Source organism: Petaurus breviceps, unplaced genomic scaffold (assembly GCF_028583685.1).
Source record: "Petaurus breviceps papuanus isolate PSGF00001 unplaced genomic scaffold, PetGlider_PUasm1.0 90792, whole genome shotgun sequence".
NCBI classification, from domain to species: Eukaryota; Metazoa; Chordata; class Mammalia; order Diprotodontia; family Petauridae; genus Petaurus; species Petaurus breviceps.
In genome coordinates, this window is record NW_027187347.1 from 18378693 (window position 1) to 18402044 (window position 23352).

The 23352-nt window shown below is 38.6% G+C and overlaps 1 protein-coding gene across 4 annotated transcripts in view; it reads right to left on the minus strand.

Annotated features, from left to right (window-relative positions):
* The window catches only part of GSK3B (glycogen synthase kinase 3 beta), a 304997-nt gene extending 283739 nt beyond the window's left edge, over positions 1-21258 (minus strand). The window contains exon 1 of one of the 4 annotated variants that reach the window (XM_069069985.1): positions 20661-21258. In XM_069069985.1, the coding sequence (XP_068926086.1) occupies positions 20661-20748 (88 nt within the window). In that variant the 5' untranslated portion in view covers positions 20749-21258. The remainder of the gene's footprint in view (positions 1-20660) is intronic. The other 3 variants (XM_069069986.1, XM_069069987.1, XM_069069988.1) reach the window with 3 other exon arrangements.
* Positions 21259-23352: the final 2094 nt, after the last annotated feature.

Consider the following 23352-nt stretch of genomic DNA (forward strand, 5'->3'; position numbering starts at 1 on the left):
CCCTTAAAAGTGAACTTTTATTTGTCTAGTACTAATGACTACTGTTAAAGTTGGGGTTAAGGGTGTGAATTTCACTTTGGCTGGTAACTGGACATAAATGTTACAAAAAGAAATACCTATTATTCCCTCTTACCTGGATGGTCAAATCAATGTAGTCATCTTTTTAAAATTGATCTTTCGTTTCTGTCACTTTAATTTACTAATATATCCCTTCCTTTTCCCCTAACCTGTGGGCCATCCCTTATAACAATTTAAAAAAAAAAAGGGGGGGGGGGGAGTTCAGCAAAACTAACATGTATCAACTGAATGTGACAATATATAGGCAATGTCCCACACCAAGAGACTCCCAAATCTTAAAAGAAGGGAGGGAGGGAGGTACATTTTCTCATCTTTTTGTTTGGGCTCAGCCCCATCTGTTGTTAACAGACAGCCAAATTTTTAGGCAATTATTTGAATTCTAGCCTATTCCAGAGTTTGTTCAAAGTTAGTGTTAATGTATCAAGGGTAGTTCAGGATGTTAATGCAAACTTTCTTGGTAGTATTGGGTATGTGCAGGTTAATCCTGCTTTTGGTTAATTGACATGCTTTGAAAATTCAAATGTAGAAAATAGAAATTAGGGGATGATAATTCACTTTACAAGTTTTCTTCTATTTGCCAAAAGAACTTGCAGGATTTCTATAAATGGTAAACTTCCTGAACATTTCCATTAAGATTCAATTAAAAACCACTTCCCAAAAAATTCTGTGGAAGAACATCTTTTGGTCATACTGTGTAATCTTTCATTTCTGTTCATCTGAAGTTCCTAGTTGATGTGAAGACAATGATTTAATAAGCTAAGTATCATTAGTCTCAAGATTAAAAATGGCAGAATGAGCTAATCCTCTAAATATTTATTTTGTGATAGGTATGTTATTTGGAAAAAGATTTGTTGCATATTGATAGTGACTGCTGTAATGGTAATGGGAATTTGAAGATCTTCCCTGCCCCTTAATAGGCCAAATGTAATTACATGGAGCCTGTGGTTGGAGGAACTTGCTGAACAGGTGGAGCAGAAACCACAGGAAGGTGGGAGTCAGAGCAGTTAGAAAGGAGGGAGGAGAGGATGCAGACAAGGAGACAGCAAGGTCCGGTGTAGCTCCCTTCGGTGATAAGGCATATTAACTTCTTTGTTAATATAAGGGATTCAGTTTTCTGGTGTTGGAATTTGGCTTTCTGGTGTCTGAATAAATGTTTTGCTTCTGTCTTCTATATGTTAGAGAGTCTGTTTATATTTTGCAATTCAGAACTATGCCAGTATATGCATAGTCACCATCAGTGCTGTGATATAACTGCTTAAGAAACAAAGATATTTTCTCTTCCATGCCAGGACCAGGTAAACCATTTGAATTTCCTAAAAATATTGTGGCCCTGACATTTTAAACTCCTTTTATTCTTCCAAAAAGGGGTAGAGTGGGGAAGGCACTAATAACTTAGAGTAGTATGCCCTATTGTCACTGGCAAACCTAGTATAGCCTACCTGTGAATGGAACAACTGTTATAGTTTGAATCTTATTATTATAAAATCTCTGCAGTCTGGCTTCTAATCTCACTTAGCTGAAACTGCTTTCTCCAAAGTTACCAATTTCCCCTTAATCGCCAAATCTAACAGCCCCTTCTTAATCCTCATCCTTGCTGAGCTCCCTGCAACATTCAACTCTGTTGATACTCAGATTCTCTCTCCTACCTATGTCTCTTGGCTGTTTTCCTGTTTGCTCCTCAGCTTTTGCTGGATCTTTCTCCATGTCATGCTCACTAAATACCCAAGACACTGTCCTGGACCCTCTTTTCTCTGATTTCTATGAAGATAACTCCCAAATCCATAAATCCAGCCATTGTCTCTCTCCTCAGCTTCTATCTTGCATCACCAATCATCTACTGGACATTTCAAACTGGATGCCCCATAGGCATCTCAAACTCAACATATCTAAAAACAGGGCTCATCATCTTTCCAATCAAACCCAACTTCTCCTGAACTTCCTCTGGGTGATACATTTTTAATATAAAAAGACACATCATAAACAAATTAGTGGAGCAAGTTAGAAACTAAAGGAAGAATTAATAAGTGATAGAGATAAAACAGTAATTTTGACAATATAATTTTTTTTAATTTTACACAAACAAAAATGATCTGATACAGAATGAAGAACAAGGAGAACAATATATACAATGATAACATTACAGAGAAAAACTATTTTGAAAGACTTTAGAACTCTGATCAACACAGTGTTAACTATTAGTCAAAAAAAATAAAGAAGAAACATACCTGAGATGCAGAGACATATTCCTGGGCATGTGGGTGATGATTTGTTTTTGCCAGACTACATAGATATGTATTAAGGGATTTCCTTTTCAGTTTATTATTTGTTTTTTTAATATGCTCAGTGGAGGAGGGCAGTAGTGGGAGGGAAAGATTAATTTATCAAAAGCCTGTTACTTGAAAAATAAAAAGAATAAACAAACAAAAAAGCATTAAGGAATCCATAGTACATGTGAGGCAGCAGGGAAGAAGTTCATAGAAAGGAAGAGACTTGAGAGAAAAAAAAAACATGTCTGTGGTGGTTACCTGTCAGACAAAACATGAGGGGGACCAAGGGTACATGTAAGATGGGTGGTCCTTGGCAAGAAGAGCCATTGCTCTCTTTATCAGACACGGAATCAAAGGAGGAAGGGATTCCAAAAGACTTTAACATATAGACAAAGAAGAGAGAGCTAACAACAAATAACCTCTCCTTTCTCAACATAAAGGATAATATGAGGTCTGTTGAAAAGGTGGGAAAAGTGGTGCTAGGAGAGACATGCTGTGGGGAATAGGGGATAGAGAATCTACGAGGAAGGGGTAAAAGGACTCTTATTTCAGTGAAGGCCCAGTTGAAATTAGATAAATTTGTTCTCATCAGCAAAGCTGTGTGGAGTTCCATTTGGTGGAACATAAGGAAGTGCTAAGGCAGTGAGTGGTGGGAAGTTTGACAACATGAGCAACAACACAGTAAGGGGGAAAAGGATTCAAGAACAGAGAAGTTTAAGGTTGAACTAATTAAGTAGAAATGGTCAAGAAACAAGAAAGGAGAAAAGAAAAACTAGAGCAGGAATGGTGGAATGCTAGGACACAGAGATGGAGAGAAATCTACTCTACTACTGAGTAAAATTCCAAGAGGGCAGGAATCATGTCTTACCTAAACTTTACCTGCCCTGTATTAAAAACAGTGATTACCAGGGACTCAAAGGTTTGCCAAATAAATGCATCTCAAAGCCTTATTTGCCACCACCACATCCTCTAATCTATTGACAAGAGAAGTCCAGGGGGTGTTCCCAGTGGGAAAGGGAACAAGACCCACTACACACTGTCAATAATTTATATTATCCACACTGCAAAGTCCCTGCTCTAGTCTGTCTTCACCAAAGACTCCCCAATTCATTTAATTAAATTCATTACTCCCATGCTAATTCCCAGAATCACTTGAGCCCATATCACAGAGCCTAATAGAAGCACTATAATTTGTGTGCTTCATTCATAAATGTATTTACCCTAAATTTTCCACTGCAAATCAGTTTTTTAACATTTTTTTTCTAGTATGAACCACTTTTGAAATAGGAAAAACAAACAATATGCTGAACTAGGAGAAAACAAAATACATTAATGCCTCACTTAACTAGAATCCTCAGGGTTTAAGATATTTTATACATAAGCTCATATTTTCAGGGAACTAAAGCATAGCAATGTCATGCAGTTTTCAGAGGACTCGATTTGGAATCTTCCAAAATCCGAGTTTTGATCTTCACCTTGCCCCTTCCTCCCCCACCCCCGAATGAGCTGGGCAGGTCACTGCACTGCTCTGAGCTTTGTTTTCTTCATAAGTAAAAGGGGGTAGGGGTAGGGAGACCACAACAGCAGTCACCAGATATAGCGCTAAATGCTGGGAACATAAAGAAAGGCAAAATGAAACAAACCACACTCCTTGCACGCCTTCTCATGGGGAGACAAGTATGCAACTTGTAAGACAAGAAGACGTCAGCAAATAAGAGGGGTAGAAAGACTTCCTGGAGAAGGTAGGACTTGGGCTGCCTGAGAAGGCAGAGGTGGAAGGAGGGAGGCACGGAGCAGGCGTACTAGATCTAGTGGAATGCCAGTGAAAAGGCAAAGCGAGTTTAAATGTCATGTTCAAGGACAACAAATGAGCCAATGTAGCGGATGGAATAGTGTGTGAAGGGGAAAGAAACGTATAAGAAGCCTGGGAAGACAGACAAAAGCTGAGTAAGAGGACTTTAAATGCAAGGAGTTTGATCCTAGAAGGAACAGAAAGTCACTAAAGTTCACTGAGCAAGGGGGTGACATTGTCAGACCCACACCTTAGTGCAGGCCTGCACAACATACAGCCAAGCCAAAGGATTTCAGGTGATCCTCAAAAAATGTAGGGTTGCCACTGCCAGTTCCTGTTTGTCATGTGACCCACAGCAATCAAGCATCGTTGGTCTGTCTCTAGTCTAACCTATCTGCAACCGAAAAAGCTTAGCCTGCTTTAGTTTTGACCCCTACCTACTGCCAAGTTGTATAGGTCTGCCTTAGTGGTTTCCTGGGTGACTGGAAAGATGGAAATATCTTTGACAATAACTGGAAAGTTGGGAAGATGGCAGGGTTTGGGAGGAAAAAAATAATGAATTAATAATGAATTTTCTTGGAAATACTGAGTTTAAATGACTATGGCAAATCCACTTCAAGAGATCTAAAAGGCAGCTGGAGATGTGTTACTACAGCTAAGAGAAAATAAAGGTAGATATATAGATCTGGGAATCATCAGCATAGAGATGACATTTGAACCCATGGGAACTTAGGAAATCACACTATAATATAGAGTAAAAAAGAGATAGGGACCAATGACAGAACCTTGAGGAACACCCAAAGTGACAGTAAGAAAGAGCAGCCAAATAGAAAAAAGGGAGAATGAGAGAACAGTGTCACCAAAACCTAGAGGAAAGAGTACTCAAAAGGACATGATCAACTCAAATGCTGCAGTAAAAGGCCATTATAATCAACAGATCATTGGTAACTGTGGAAAGAACCAGTTTTAATTTAATGATGAGGTCAGAAGCCAAATTGTGAAGGGTTTAGAATAAAGTGAGATGAGAGGAAACAGAAGTACAGACTGCTTTGTCAAGGAATTTAGTGACAAAAGGGAAGGAAGATACCTGACAATAGCTAGAAAGGGTTTTTTTGTTTTGTTTTTTTAAGGATGGACCTGTTTTTAGGCACTAAGGAAGAAGTCAGGAAAAAGTTGTAGGAGAGAGGTAAGGAGATAAGTCAGTACAACTGGCACTTGGTCCCATTTGGGGGTATCAGAGACAGGAGGAAAGGGTCAGTGTACCTCAGAATCTTATCCCTCTGATTTCACTTTTCTTTCTCTGGAAATATCCTTCTTTTATCAACTGCCCAATCACAGTATCATAGCTCTAAAGCTGAAAGGAACTTTAGAGGTCATCTGGCCTAATTTCCTTATTTTATAGAAGATGAAATTTGAGGTTCAAGGACTTGCCAAAATCACACCAACAGAACAAGAATTTAAATACAAGGTCCATGGCCTCAAATACTGTACTCCTTCTACTATATCACACTGCTTCCATGATCTGCTACGAAATATGTTCACTTTAGATGTTTTTCTAGAAACATCATCCCATTAACAGACACACAATATTAACCTTGGGCTTTGAAAGACAGTATCATGTTTTAAGATTTTTTTTTAACTTTTTCAAATTAAAAAAAAAATTTTTTTCAATATCTATAAGCATTAATGATTGTCTGATAACTATAAACAGAATTACACATCAGCAAACATGCATTTCACAAGACAGATAACAATCTCAATTTAATTTAACTTATAAATTTATTAATCACCTAACTTTACACAAATCATTATGCAAAGAACTGAGAGATACAAAGATGAAAATGAAACAGTCCCTGACAGGATCTAGACCCACATAATGGCAACAATAACATTTAACAAATCAATGAGGGATTGACAAAGATAATAAAAGAGGCTATAGTATGAGGGAAATCAGACCATTTAGGATTAGAGTCTAATCTTCAGAAGGATGTTAGGATATACTTTTGCACAGGTATAATAAGCCTGTTACCCTAAAAACAGCATATAATAGAATATATCATTTTTTAGATTTAAACAATTTTGATCTGAAATCGTCAAAGTAATCCAGAATATCTAGACAACCAAGATGCCACAAATTTAAAGGATCCTCAAGAATGAAAGACAGCTGGAGAATTATGACATCATAACTACTCTCTCAAAGCATACCATCCGTAAGTACCAATATGAACTACAAATCAGAAACTTCTTCTGGTGCTAGCAAATGGCAGGGACATACACGTTGAGTGTGCAGTTAGTTGATGTCACCTAATTTGTTTTGATGTGAACTTCTTAGAAATTCAAAGAGTACTTAGAGCAAAGCAAGCAACATCTTAGCAATACTTCTCAGCAACTGCACAAAAAAAAAATCTTCAAAAAATAGCTGCATTATGTCTGATTATTTTACACTGAGGTAACTTTGTAAAATGTAGAAACCTGCCAAAATGTTGCCTTCAAACGTGGTTCCAATCTTTAAGTCAACAGACCTTAGACCCAGGAACAATGAAGAATACCTAATACCACACCAAGATTTTTAGGCAATTCACACAAATTCTTTAATATGCAAAGAGGAAATCTTCTGAAATTCAAACACCATTAAAAGTATCATGTTCAGAAAGCAAGGCAAGAGAGTTAGGTGTAATAACTGCTAGAGTATCTCTACTGTTATTAAAAATCTTAGCCAGAATTCTGCCATCAGATACCAAAAATCATTATCAGCTGTGCATTTCTAGATTCTCAGGGTGGCTTTAGGCCATGATGTGATACAACAAAAATACTATCTTTTTCTGCCAATACAGAATAGTGGAAGGAATACCAAGACCCCAATAACCTTTTCACTGATTTTACAAAAATGGTCAGCATCAATACAAGGCCAGAGACTGCTGTATAAATTTAGCTGGCTAATATTTCACCAAAGTCATGAGATGACTGTGGGATGGTACTGCCATACTGCCTTTCATTTCAGAGTGGGGGAATACCTAAATTCCCCAATAACAATGGTAATAAAGAAGGGTCACATGGTGGATCTAAATTCAATCAATCAATATTTACTGAATAATATGTCCATGGAGCAGCTAGGTGGCACAGTGGATAGAGTGCCAGGCCTGGAGTCAGAAAGACATATCTTCTTGAGTTCAAATCTGGCCTCAGATACTTACCAGCTGTGTGACCCTGAGCACTTCACATCATCCTGTCTGCCTTAAGTTTCCTCATCTGTAAAATGAACTAGAGAAGGAAATGGCAAACCACTCCAGTATCTTTACCAAGAAAATCCCAAATGGGGTTTTAAGGAGTCAGACATGACTGAAACGACTGAACAACAACTATATCCGCACAGAGCTTACAATGTAGTAATTCAATTTATGTTATGCAAATATGCTCAAAGAGTATCAAGAGATCTGGGAACTCTGGCCAGTTATGGAAGCTAGTATGCTTCCTTAATTTTCATAAACTATATCAAACTTTAAAGGAACTAAGGATGCACACTATTTAAGCAGAGCCCTGAAGTAAGTTATTCTATAAACTGAAGAATCTCTGTAATACAAATAATCATGTATTTCTCTTACCCACACACCCCCACTCATTATGTCATTTTTATAAGCTCTAACTTTCTAAAGTTGTTATACTTACACATATATAATACACACACATATACATATAAACATATATTTGAGATCTAAGAAACTCAATTTAATAGGTTACAAAGCAGCAGCAGAAAATTTTGCCCAGGATTTAGACAAAGAATCTGGGCTTATATTTGGGTTCTGCTACTTATACCTGTCCAACATTGGACAAGAAACTTCACTTTTACAAGTTTTATTTTCCAGGTTCAAATCCTTTCATCATCCATAATTCTGGCAAGACTATCCAATCCTACCATGTGCCAGTAACAGGGTTCTGTAATGGACAGAAGCTCCTCTGTCAAGATTTCCCAATCTTTTACAATCCATATCCCACCTAGCTTTCAGTAAACATCTGTGTCTCCTACTCACCATGAAAGCAAATATGTTCTATCATTCACCATGCAGATGAATATAAGAAATAAAAGATTAATTTATCATAATAAAAACTTAATTTGCTATATGTAAAATTTCTTAGTTTAATAAAGTTAAGTATTTAGTAAGATCTTTGATTGATGTTTATAAACCAAAAGTTTTATTTTCACTATGGTTTTTTCAAAGAGATATGAAATATCACATTCAACCTCCAGTTTGTTTCTTGCTTTGGGTTTGAGAAGAGGACTGAGAAGCCAGATTCAGAGATATGTAGTTTAAAACAGAATTAAAATCTTCTGAAATATTTCAATAGACTAACACTGTTACATATCTAACAAGTAGTAAAGTGACTCCCTAAACAGATACTCAGAATTATTATCATGATGCTCATTATATAAGTCATAAGAAAAGATTCTCTTTTGTACAATGCATTCTAGCCAGAAACTATAATGACTATAATGTAATCTAAGAGTTCCCCTACCAGGAGATATACAACACCAAAATCTTAAGTTCAAACAAAAACAACTACAATAAAAGCTCAAATAACATGAATACATTTAACACTGGAAGGACCAGGAACGTCAATTGATGAGGCGAAAAAAACTGATTTTACTTTGAAATAAAAATTTTCATCCTATTTTCTTTCTATGAATGTATTTTTTGAAATGCATTGCATTAATTGATGCAGCTCGGCCCTTCAAGATATTCTTAAATTCTAGTCCCTGTAAACACACTATTAATATATAAGACTACTGAATGGAAGGCTCAATCAAGCAATAAATATTAGGAAAGACAAAAGAGAAGGGGATGAGATCTAGAAATGACAATTAGGCAGGGTATTAGAGAACGAAGAAACAAACATAGTATTTTGTATGGCACAAGAAGAAAATAAATTCAATAAATTTGTTGAATGAGTAGATAATCGGTGTGGATATGGAGACAGCTGGTTCTGTCACATCTTTTTTTTCTTTTTGCCCTTTTTTGGAGGGCAATTGGGGTTAAGTAACTTGCCCAAGGTTACACGGCTAGTTTTTTTGTGTGGGTGTTAAGTGTCTGAGGCCGGAACCGAACTCGGGTCCTCCTGACTCCGGGGCTGGCGCTTTACTCACTGCACCACCTAGCCGCCCCTTCTGTCACATCTTTAAAGAAACAGCTTAGTTTGTTGTCTTTGCTCAACAGTCATTTTGTGCTGTTGTTGGCCTAGGAGTCCCTTTTACCCCTCCTACCTTGAGGTGTCTGATCTTCTGTGGATTCAGAAATCAGATAGTCAAATTTGTCAGAACTGGACTGGGAGGGCTCTAGAATTGAAATGCATAAGTTTCCACTAAAATCCTGTTCCAATGCTTCCTCACTTTTAAGGTGACCATGGCTTCTCCAAGGTCTCTCTAAGACAATGCCAATGGAGTACAGACTAGCAGATCTTACCAAGTTGGAAAGATTTTGCATATAAGTCCTGTTACAAATTATAAATCTGTAGTCCAAGGATCAGTCGAGGTAAATTGTGAGACTCAAAATCAGTTGGATACATGGTGATGAATTTTTCAGTCACCTACTAAACCAAAGAGATGTTATGATCTACAAATGTGAAAGGAATACCTACACAAAGAAAATTCCAAATCTTTGAAATATTTATGTATGGAGAAAGCATAGTGTTATAGTGGAGGAAACATATGATGACATCAAAAGACCTGAGGAAATCAAGCAACTGCTCTACCATCTACAAGTCACGTGATCATCAATGAATCAATCCCTGTGTCTGTTTCCTCATCTGCAGAAAGAAGACAACACTTAAGGGAACCCATTCCTGATTACCTCCCCCATCTCCAGCAACTAATGCATCCCTTCCCACTCCCTCCTTCCCCCCCCCCCACTGTCTTGTATCTAAAGATATTTTGGAGGTATCTTTATATAACATGTTTGTCTCCCTTGGTGATATGTATACTATTTAAAGGAAATGTTTTGCTTTGTTTTTGTCTTTGTATCCCCATCACCTAGCACAGTGCCTAGGTACAAAGTAGGCATTATTGATGATTCTGTATGATATTACTCTCAAAGAGTTGTGAAGAATTCAATTTGCAAATTGTAAAGTACCATATAAATTTAACACTATTTTAAGAGATCTAGGAAAAATACTCTGCATGGCCCAGTAAGGGAAACATGATCACTCTACATGTACTGTAACAACCCAACTAGAGCTTGGTAAGTCAGATATGATCCAGTCCTCAACCTCTCATTACTTTAGTGATAAATAAATAATAGAGAGACAAGCCCAACTCTGAATAACATTACATTAAATGTCAGATATTCAGATCTGTTGAGGAATAAGTCGCTGGATAACTGAGGATGTGTTTGGCCCTTAAGACACCAAAAAACACAGAACATGCAAATATATACAGGATTTGTGATTTGATAAATGAACCATTTCCCTCCACAGAAATATGCCTTTAAAATTGCATTCTTCCTTGTTAACTTAAAAAGTTAAACAGGATGTAGTGAACATACCTTTGAATCATATAGAAGTTATCACTACAAATATTAAAAATGGTACAATAATGGTGAAGGCCTCTCCAGACAAGCAGCTAGTAGCTCAATGTATGAAGCACTGGGTCATTCGTATGCAAGTTTAAATCCAGCCTCAGACACTTACTAGCTGTGTCTCCCCTATTCAAGTCACTTAATCTGTTTGCTTCAGTTTCCTCAACTGTAAAATAGGGATAATAATAGCATCTACCAAACAGGGCTGCTGTGAGGATCAAATGAGATATAAAAAGCATTTAACGCAGTACTTGGAAAATAGTAGAAGATATATAAATGTTTATTCTTTTCCCCTCCCCTTCCCCCTAAAGGCCTGCGATGTTGTTTGTCCTTAGTTCTCCAAGAGGACCATGACAACAGGAAGGTGATGCCATGACATGCAAGTGAATCGGATTTAAGTGAGGGAGGGTTGTGCAAAGTCACCAGCCTCACTTTCTCCTCCGGAACCTAAGATATTGAGCTCTCTGACCCTACATACAATGGTTCCTGATACTGTGCTTTTCAAGTTGTCAGTTTTTTTTTAAGTTCTGTCTTTTTTCTTGCACTGAATCTTGCTCTCACTCACCACCATCACTATTCTTTCTAATAGCAGCCCTATTCTCCCTCTTCAAACTTGCAGTAGGCTTGGAAACCAGATCAAAGCTTGTTAGAATAGAATATAAAGAATCAATAGGCTCAGAATGAAAGTATGAAAGGCTCTATGTCTGAAATGCATTAGCTTTAGCAAAAAGACTTTGCAGCATGTACTGTTAAGTGTTCAAAAACCTTAATTGAACTCCTAATTCTTGGCCTAAACAAGAACTCGTAATTTGAGACATTCAATAAATTCTTAACAAACTGAATTTAAATTTCACACAAAAATGCCTTCATGGAATTTATTAACAAATTTTGAAGACTGGGCAAAATATTTTCTGCACCCCAAAGTAGGAACAGGGCTAAGATGTAAAAGAAAATAATTCTAAGGCTACTTTAGATAACCTCATTCTATCAGGACCTGAGGAGTATAAATATACTAATTTTGCCTTAAGGAACATTAAATTCTTCCTCCAAAGAAATCAAGGTTCTAGCTGGATAGTTTTAAAAATGTACACTATAGACTCTTTTTCTTCTTGAACTATATAATAAGCCCTTAGATTTCCATCTCTAATGGACCTCTTATTAAGTGTTTCAAGGAACCCAAAAATAATTCATATTCTTAAAATGGATTTTTGAAATGGCAGGAAAACATACAAATAGTGAACTATTTGCAATGCTAATTAATTCTGACAACCTCCCTAATCAGTATTAAGTACAAATTTGTTTAATACAATCAAAGAATTTAGTTGAAATTGCTAAGGCATCACTAAATATGAAATAATCCTGTAGCACTTAAAATCACCACAGCATTGCCCTGAGTACCACAATGAAAAATTATAAATAAAAAAAGCTTAGCCTATAGGAAAGTAAAGTTTTTTTTTCTTGCACAGCATTTGAATGCAAGCAACCTAGATGTGAAGTCACCTAATTATGTGAAATATCTATCATATTACATGTGTGTAACAAATAACAGATTAACACATTTAGCTATACAATTACAGTGCCCTAACAAAATTTTGCTTTTACAAAAGAAATTAACTAAACTTATTGTCTATCCCATTCCCAGAGATTTTCCTACCTGTCCCATACATATTTAACTACATATAAAACCACTAAAAAGGTGATTAAGCAATGAACCATAAATATCTCTAATCCTGATATTAAACAATTTATTCACAAGTTGCAAGAAGCAAAAACTTTTAAAGTGATGCTACATGTTGCAGCAAGTTGTGATTACTTTCATCAAACAGTATTCTGGGAGACAAACTAGTTACATCGATAACAGCAAATGCAAGTCCAATGATGTATTATTCCCCTTCCCAATCTATCTCAAATCCACAGACGCCGAATAACAAAATTGGAAATATGACACTAGAAATATCAAAATCATTTTTGTTTCACAGTCTAAGTTCAAAAAAATCAAAACATAGTTCTGACAGAAGTCCCAGAATGGATCACTAGTTTAGGGTTCCCTATTTGGCACCTACAGCTCTTTGTTTCCCCTGGCTTGCTGTCTCCCCCAGAAGTGGCAGTTCACATGCAAGGTTCAATCTGTTCTAAGGATAGGGAGAGGAGGGATGTGGGTCAACATGTTGCTAATGCTTAGGAGGGTACACAGGGTTATAGAACATGCATGGGCTCTACAGCAACCATGTTCACCTTTCATACATACTATATAGGAGCCTCAACTGGGCATGTATCAAAACAAGTTTATTTGCAACTTACCCTTGCTTCAATGTTGAATGCCACATTTGAAAGACACTGACAAGCTAAGGCACCTTCCAGGAGAGTACACCCAGGGTGATGAGAGAAATGAAACCCATACTATATGATCAGTTAAATGAAATGGAAGTATTTTACTTGGAGAAAAACTATGACAGGGAAATGACAGCTATATTCAAGTATTTGAAGGGCTGTCATATAGAGAATAATTGCCATTTATGTAACACTTTAAAGTTTACAAAGTGATATACACATGTGTATATGTATGTACATGTGTGTATAACACATATACAAAGATACTATGTTTTATATATGTGTATGTATGTTTAAAACTAACTCCAAGTCAAGCCATCTATACTTTATACCATACTAACTCTCAATTAGGCTTGTTTTGCTTGGCCTCAGACAAAACAAATGGAAAAGTAATGGGTAGAAATTACAGAGAGGCAAATTTCAACTGGACATACGGAGGGAAATCCTAACAAAAATGCCCCAAAATACAATGGATTGCCTCAGAAGGTAGTGAATTCCCTTTTGCTGAAAATTGTCAAGTGGAACTGAAGGACCACTTGTAACATTGTAGAAAGTGGATTCATCAAGAATGAGTTTAACTATGTGACCAGAGTTTCTTATAGTTTCTCCCAGGACTAGAATTCTATGATCTCTATGGAAATAAAGGGAGTAAAATGTCTGTACCCTTTGACCCAGATATTCAACTAAGTATTAACCCCAAGGAGATAAAAAGAAAATGAATGGAAAAATGGAAACAAGTAGAAATGGAAACAAAGTACATGCCCATCGACTGGAAAATGGCTAAACAAGTTGTGGTACATGAATGGAATGGAATATTATTGTGCTATAAGAAACATAAATGTGATGAATAAAGAGAAGCTTAAGATCTCCATGAATTGATGTAGAATAAAATAAGAAGAGTCAAGAAAACAATGTACACAAAGACAGTAACGTAAATGGGAAAAAAAAAAAACAATGAAAAGTTAATGCTGTGGGCGGCTAGGTGGTGCAGTAAATAGAGCACCGGCCCTGGAGTCAAGAGGACCTGAGTTCAAATCAGACCTCAGACACTTTAACACTTACTAGCCGTGTGACCTTGGGAAAGTCTCTTAACTCCAACTGCCCTCCAAAAGCAAAAAGAAAGAAAGAGAGAGAGAGAGAGAGAGGAAGGAAGGAAGGAAGGAAGGAAAAGTTAATGCTGTGAAATTACAAAGAACAAGTGTGGCCCCAAAGAAAATAAGAGACAGAAGATACTCCTACCCCATGTCTCAGTGAGGTGGGAAGTACCACTGTATAGAATACTGTCTAAAAGGGGTAGGGAACCCCTTTAGGTTCTCAAGTGTGACCTTTTGACTGAATCCAAACTTCACAGAACAAATCCCCTTAATAAAAGGATTTGTTCTATAAAACTTGGACTCTGTCAAAAGGCCGCATCTAAGAACTTTCTCAAGGCATGGACCAGTTTTACATTTTTTTTCCTCTTTTTTCCTTTAAAAAACAATTTGTTATATTAGATGGCTTTCTGGGAGGGAAAGAGATAATGAAAGAAATACCTAAGCCCAAAACCTAGGTATTATCTCAATTACTACCCAAATCCAATCTGTAGCCTAGTTCCATCATTTCTACCTTTTTAACACCTCTCATATGCCCCTTTCTCTACTCTTGACACTGCCATTACAATGGTACAAGCAAGCCTTCATCACCTCACATCTGGACAATTATAATAGCCTGCTGGTGGGTCTCCATTCCAGTTTATCCTCCACTCAACTGCCAGAGTTATCTTCCTAAAGCACAGAATCAAACAAGTCACCCACCCTCCTCCCTCAGGTCTCTCAATATTCTCCAGTGGCTCCCTATCACTTTTAGAATAAAAAAAATCCTCTGGCTTTCATAACTTGGACCCCTCATACCTTTCCAATCTTTTCACATTTTATACCCCCAAATTAACTCCTCAATCCAGTGATACCAGCTTCCTTGCTGTTTCTCACACAAGACACTCATCTCCAGACTCCAGGCATTTTCACTGTCCAACTTTCTAAGCCTGGAGCTCTCTCCCTTCTCATACAGAACTCTCTCCCTTCTGATCTATACTCTCTTGGTTTCCATGGCTTCCTTCAAATTCCAGCTAAAATCATACCTCCTAAAGGAAACCTTTTTAAATCTCCTTTAATTCTAGTGCTTTTCTTCTGTTATCTCTAAATTATTTTATATAGCTTGCTAGAACATAGTTGTTTGCATGTTGCCTTCCCCATTAGATTGTCAAATCTTTGAGATCTGGGACTATCTTCTGCCTTTCTTTGTACCATAGCACTTAACCAGTGTCTAGCAAATGGTAGGCACTTCATAAGCATTTACTGACTAACAAGAGATCAATAAGAATGTATTTAAAAAAAAAAGAAAAGGTCCTAGAGATTTTAAAAGAGAGACAAAAGATTCTTTTATATTCTATAATCCATCTTTCCACTTTTGGACATTAAAATATTACTGCTCCTACCATATGGAACAATAACAGAAATAGAAGCTAAAGTTGGAATTCAATTTTGTAGCAGCAAAGGTGAAGGTTGTAGGGAAAAGGAAATGAAAGACAATTACTAAAAGTAAGTTCAGGAATAATTCATTGAATTTCAAATACACGTTGCTATCATTATTTTAACAAGAGTAATCAAGAGGTAGCTAAATTCTAATTACCTTTTCAAATGTCATAAAGATATCAAGAGATAAATCTTGATCTAGGCATGGGAAAGCTATACAGATAGAAAGCAGTATTAACTTTTTATTACAATATTGCCTGACACCATTCAGCTATGATACTATTAATTATACTAGAGAAATTTACTTGAGAAAATCAGTTACTAAGTGACTTTTCTTTCCCCTTACCAAATCCCAGGGTTGAGACATAAATCCTGCCAGTTTGCTAAAATTCTTTCACCACTTACAAATGGTCATTCTACTAATCTAGCTTAAATTGCTTACGGCAAGTAGATATTTAGAATGAAAAATGTTACTTCTTAATTTTAATATTTAATACAGCTACCAGAAAGCACAACTGAAAAGGAAGAAGTCAGTTCATTCACAACAAATCAAGAGATTTGAGGCAACACACACACACACACACACACACACACACACATACACACACACACACACATATACAGTGGAAAGAAAGATAAATGTGAAGTTAGAAGAGCTAGGTTTGAATTTTGACTCTTGCTCCCTAATAACATATGTCCTTGGGGAATTAATTTAACTTTTCTGGACACCAGTTTTCTTCTCTATAGAATAAAGGGACTAGACCAAAAAATCTCTAAGACTTCATCTAGCTCTAAATCATCTGATTTTGGGATAAGAGTGTCCATTAGTATTTATTATGGAAAACACATTTAAAAGAAATAATTTATGCAACAGAAAGACTACTTATAACCAACAAAAAAAATGAGCAAGGTATCCAATATTTGCCAGACGTATTCAATAAAACATACTTCTGATTTTTGCTGTCAACTTTACTACTCACAACACAAGCTGTCTTTTTTTTTTCAATCCTTAAAGTTCTCTTGATTATTAGGGTTTTTAAAAAATGTTCTTTTTTTTCATAACCTCACTTTCCAATAACTCCACCCACCATCAAAATAAAATCCTCTCTTGTAATAGTCAAGCAAAACAAAGCAAACTGTTAGCTATATTTGAAAATTTACCCCTTATTCCATACCTATAATCTAACATTTCTCTGATGAGAAGCAAGAGGATAATTAATTCACTGATCAAAAGGAAAAAGTTAGGTAGGCATCTATAATCAGAATAGAACATTAAAAAATTTCTATTTGTAGGACCACGATTTGATCACAAAAACGTGGCCTCAAGCAAATGATTTTGATCATTACTCTAATAGCCACTGTTCAGCTGAGCAACTTAAGACATTTAGAAATTCTATGTGGAATTCTACAGCTTTGAAAATAAAACAACGTAAGTGTCAATTTACTTTTACAGGACCAGTGATCTAATTGGAATTGGAAGCTCCGGTGGAGGAACATACTCTCCCAATGCAGACCACGACTTGCTCTACAACTCAGGATCTAGGAAAGTTGCTTGAAGCACTGAAAAGTGACTTGCCTGGAGTCACAGGGCCAATGTTTCAGATATAGGACTTGAACCCAGGTCTTTCTGACTTCAAGAACAGCTTTTTCTTCTTTGTAACATTGTAAATTATAAATTTACTACTTCCACATCTTGAGCAAGTTCTATTCTAAACTACAAAAAGGTTTGGAAGTCATAAAATGGCTCAGAAATTTAGATGTCATTGCTAGTAACAGCTACCTACTGAAACCTGGAGAAAAACTCAACCTGTCAATGTAACTTTTCATGTAGCACTTCTTTTTCCCACTGTCATAAATATTATCATTTCTAAGTCTTTCATGCTCAGTTATTTTCACCATCAGATCTCCCTCCCCCATCCCCCCCACAGAGATACATTTTCATATGCAGGGTCTTGCCAGTTTGCCCGTTTCTTCATTTCTCTTCAATTTGTTCCTTTGCCTTCAATTTCTACAGCCACCGTAAACATTTCTAACTTGAGCTGACTTCTAGTTAGCCCCCTAACTGATTTCCCTGTCTCACTCCATTCCAATACATTCTAAAGATAACTGCCATATATTTAGCTTCTCAAACATCACGTTCCCCATCATATTCAATCCAATAAAATCTACAAAAGTTAGCTTTTATCCATTAAAAAATAGAGATAAATTTGGATCTGTCAAAGGCCTTTCCGGTGGCTTTCCTCCTTCGTATCTTTTTAGCCAGTGTCTGTGATGTCTACCAAGTCACACACTAATTCCTACCTTTATGGTTTAATCATTCTAATTCTCCCAACTAGAATACATTCTGTTCCTTCCATACTCCAACAATAATTGCAAACATTTCTATGTAATTTCATTTATACAAGGTTCTTTTCTTCCTCGAAACAACTCTATGAAGTAAGCAGCATCATATTATTAGTCTTATTTTACAAAGTAGCAAACTGAGGCTCAGAGATATTAAGTAATTTGACAGTCACATGGCTAATAAAGCCTCAGAGATGAGGGTCAAAACCAGATGTTCAGACACTAAATCCAGTGTTCTTTCCGCTACACATGGCTGACCCCAATCCATTACTCTGCCTCCATCAAATACTGACTTGAAATTTACCTTCTTCAAGTAGTTTTCCCTGATTAACTCTTCCTTTGATCATTCTTTAATGCTTAAGACCCCTTGGCACCCAAGCATTCAATTTGATTATGTCATCCACACCATTTTAATAAACGGCTTTATGTTTGTTTTTCCAGAAAAATGGTCTCAAGTAGTCCTATTTGTGCAAGATTGTGCATAGTAAACACTGAATAAATGTTTAATTATTCTTATTTCTTCAAAAATATCCTTAAATTTAAAGTCAGAAGCATAATTGTATTTGACATTAAATTTCCACTTATAGCAATCTATACCCATAAAAGATGAGTTACAGATTCAGTTTAATATACTATACTAATTTACCAGTCAAAATCTAAACACGTAATTCAGCAATGTTGATCTCAGTAGATAATGTCAAATACAGCCACTTTAAAAGTAAATAAATTAATTCTTCCAACAAAACAAAGTTTGAAGACAGGTAAAAACTGCTTTGCTTTCTTAGCTATAACTAATGAATCGGTTAACTGGTCTCAATTAACTATTACTCCAAATTTCCATTATGAAAAATACACATTCCAACAACTCAGGAAAGATTCCTACACTATTTTAAGACTTCCTTCATCACAGCTGAAGATTACAGTAGAATTTTAAATATTCATCTCATCTGACCCATAGTGTACTTATGATGGTTTGACCTTCCACAGAGTAATGAATAGTTTGGTTCTTTACACATCCCTAGAATTTTGGTTGGCTAATAACCAAAAAAACAAAAGCCTGATTATAATTTCCAAAATAAAAAAATTCCCAGTCACAATACCAACATAGATGCAGGCTCACATCAAATAGAAGTCTAAAGTCAATATGGTCTAGTATAGCCCTGAACGCTGATGTCAGTGTAAAGGTTGAATACTTTGGTAAGGATAAGCAATTTAACCAATTTTTCAAAAAAGTAACCTGTCTTAAAATTTCTTTCTTTCTAACCAGGCAGTTTTTGACTCAAGAACAAAAAGGAAATTCAACTGAACCTTACTTTATCTCTCTCTTGCTCCATCTCACTTTAGAAATAATGAGATTACAATTGGTCAAATTCTAGAAGTGTATTTCAATAAGATGAGAAATTAAACTATTATAAACATTGTTCCAAGTTCATATTATACCTTTTCAGAGAGCACGAATGAAGATGAACTGAAGTTGTTGGGCATATGGCAATAACAGCAAAAAATTATTAATTTTTGGTACAAAGAAATGGATTAAAAAGGACAGTTTGACAACAAATTGTCTCCATTCACATATTCTTAACATATTCATCTCTGCTCCAGAAGCTATGAAAGAAAGGACTTAAAATTATTCAGCTCTGTGATCTCTTGAAAGCTACAGATGCATTAAAAAAAATTTCAGGGAAAATACAGTCTCTGATAATTACTAGTTAATTCAAGAGTAACCTGGTGCATCTGCCAGTCCAGGAGTGACATCAACACTTGTAAAGGTACAACAAAATCATTGCTAAAGCTTTTTTCAGATACAAAATGAAATCACAATACAGACATTTTAATAGTCCTTTAAAATACACTTTAATTCAGGACTTTAATAAAGTCATCTACAACAGTACCCCTCCAAATGAATTAAAATGATTCAATTGGCAACAACTGAAGTGTAGGTTAGTATGCTGAAACTGACATTAAAATTCTAAATCACAAAAAAGGTCAAACTGAAATGTTAAACTTTTTATTTAAAACACCAATCTCAATAACTCATTAAATTTCTAACGTCACAACCAAAAGATAGAGGATGTCATATTAAAACCAATTAGTCAACTTACAACATATGCAGCATTGGTGCTCTATATAGTATGCTGCCACAAGCCCATTATTTTTAAGGTAGAAATGAATAACCTCCAAATTCAAAACCTGATCATGGCACCAGCTAACCCTGACGGCATACAAGCTATTATTTTTACAAATCCAAAAAATGTTAAATATTTGTCTTTATTAAAAGCATAAAACCAAGACAACCATATTGAGGTCTGAGCTTCCTAAACATATCTTCTCATTCAAAAAAAGACATCCACGCTTCAACTTGTATATCTTGTTTTGTTTTATGCAAGAAATCTTTTTCTTTTTCCTTACTCAAAAAGACGATTGAATACTTAGATTTCTAATTTCCTATGGATTCTTTAGGTCGCGGCTTAGGACCATTTCTAAAAATATTAGTAGTCATGTTAGACAGGTGGAAAAAAACAAACTTGCAAACTAAAACATCCAAATAAAAATCTCATTCTGTCAATTCAAGGTTAATGAGACCGTGGGGGGAAGGTATGGAAGGAGAGAGGGAGGTGCTTCATCTTTGAATAGCGACTACTTTCACCTTTTTCCATTACATAGGCTGTTGAATTTTTTGGTTTCTAATGTATTTTCTAATCCAGGCATTTCAAGGTCTTTATTTTAAAGGGAAGGTGTAAGGATGTAAAAAAAAAAAAAAATCAATACTCACTGCTAACTTTCATGCTGCCAAAAGCTGAAGGCTGCTGCACTGGTTTGCAGCTCTCTGCAAAGGAGGTGGTTCTGGGCCGCCCTGACATGATCTCTCTTTCCCGATCACCTTCTTCCTCCTTTTCTTCCTTTTGTTTTATTTTGGGGTGTAAGTTAATGACAAATGCAGCATTAAGCTTACACACACCCCCAAAATTTTTTTCCTTCTTGGCTTTTTCACTTCTTTTACGTAGAAAACCAATAAAACCAAACGATCGATTTATATCCTCCTTCAAGACGGATGAGATATGGATTTTTATATATAGATGATTTGGGGCTGGGGAAAAAAATACAATTCTTGTCCCCCTCACCTTCGGAGGGGGAAGGGAAAAAAAAAAACCTGAAAAAATATCTATTAAAACAGAGGGGGGAGGGAAGAGGAGAGGAGAATATACTTGATTGGAATTTCAGTACTTCGAATATTATTTTTTTTTTCCTCCTCGGGGATCTTTTTTTTTTGAGTCAATGAAGAAGGGAAGCGGCGGAGGGATCACGAGTCTCTTGCTCGAAGAGAAAGGGGGATGGGAAGGGGGAAGGAAGGAGGGAGGCAGGGAGGGTGGCTCGGTGATGCGACTGGAAATGCTGCGGCTCTGGCGGCGGCGGGATCCGGCCGACGGGCGGAGGGAGCGCTCGGTCGGCGCGGCTCGGCGCGGCCCGGCCCGGAGAGCTCGAAGGCGGCGGATCTGGGGAGTCGGTCAGAGGCGGCGGGGGGCGGCGGCGGCAGCTCCTCTCCTCATTGCGCCAGGGGCAGCTGCAGGCGGTGGCTGGATCCAGCGGCCATGGCGGCGGCGGCGGCGGCAGCAGCTCCCTTCAGACCCCAAGCAGCGGCTCCTGTGCTGCTCCCCATACGCCGGGGACATGGGAACCCGGCAACCGCTTCCGTCCCTTGAGGGCCCCCTCCCCCGTCCAAGGCACCGTCGCTGCCCTCCCGCCCCCTAGCTCCGCTCGCTGCCCGCTCGGGAAATGTCCGCGCTTTGCCCCCAGCCCGGCGCCCTGACAGCGGCTTAGGGGGGCCCCGGCTCCTCCTTGCTTCCTTCCTTCCTTCCTTCCTTTGTCACTCGGTCCGGGCAGCAGCGGCTCCTGCCCGCATTCACCAGGGTCGGGGGCTGCTCTGTATGAGAAGCGCCTACTGCGCAGCCGCCTAGCTCCCCCTCCCCTCGCCTGCTCCTCCTCCCCCCTCTCACCTCCGCCTCCTCCGCCGCCTCCTCCTTCCTCCTCCCTAGCCCAGCCCAGCCCAATACTACCCAGAGCCCCCACCGCCCGCGTAACAGGCGTCTGGGAATCGCCGGCCGAAGCCTGGGCCTCGCACACCGCCCGCCCGCTTCGACCGAACGCCAACCCCAACCAATCAGAGAGTGTCGTCTGTTCGCTGCTCCCTCCGGAAATAGCCGAGGGGCGGCAGGGGCCAATCGGAAGCGGCCGCTAGACAACCCTCCCTTCCCAACCCCCTAGGCCCCGAGGCAACGGAAGTAGCTGAAGCCTGCGGACGGAGGAAAAAGAGGTGAAGGAGGAGCAAGGAGTTATTAAGTCAAGTTTCCTAGTTAGGTCACTGGCAATGGCTGAAATTCGTCAACGGCAGCAATGGCCAATCAAAGGCTTTCTTCAGTCTGCTCTCGCTGAAAAATGCGGAGGCCAGAATGGTTAAAAGCCCCAAGAAGGTGTGCGACCCTGCGCCTCGGCCGCTTTGTCATTGGTTGAAAAACTCAGCTGGGAGGTTGAACCACATCACTCAGTGATTGGCTGAGGAAAGGGGGCTTCCGAGGACATCCCAGCAAGCCCGAATCGTCCCATCCCTCACCGAGGCGGGGTGGGAAGGAGGGAGGGCGAAGACCTATAATGCTCTTTCTTATTGGACAACGGCCTCTGTGCGCCGAAGAGGGGACAGGGGAAGGGGAGGGAGGGTGAACTCCTTGAGCTCGGCCAATCCGAACCTGCTTTGGGCCTATCGCAAGACCTTGGCTGAGCCTGATTGGCTAGCCTGGCTTCGACTGGGAGGAATGAGACGGATTGTGGTCGTGGCGGAACCTCCCCTGGGTGGACTGACGGGGTTGGGTGAATTCTGCCCAGGCTGTTTGAAAGCCGCAGATATGGAGGGGTGGAGCAGACTCTCACGCATTTGCTACGTAATGGTTGGGACCGGTGGCGCATAGATCTCTACAGCCTGGGGGCCCCGTTGCTTCTGTGGCTAAATCCTAGATCCCAGTCCGCGCAGGCGTGTGCGTGCGTGTGCGTGCGGAGGGGAGAGGGGAATGGTGGGGGTGGTGAGAAATTCATGTTCCGTACTTGTAACTTCTAGGGCCCAGAGGTTCTTCCTTCCTGGGAAAGGGTGACCCCGCCTTTTCCTTGCAGCACAGCCATAGGCGGCGCGTCCGACCTCGCTTCACCCTATGGCCCCTGGCCGCGGCCCGGAGGAGCATAGTAGATTGTATAGATGGTCACAGTGTGGGGAGCTATCTTGCGGAGAAAAGGAGCGGCCCTGGACGCTTCCTCCCTTCTCTGTCCCATTAATCTTTGATTCTTATTGATTAAGATCCCTAAACGGACGCAGTGCGCACGGCCCTGTATTCTCTGCCCCGGAAAACCCCCCAGAGAAATGAGATCACCCCAGCTCTGTGTGTTCCCAGGGTGCAGCCCGGCGGTGAAGTGTGTGATCA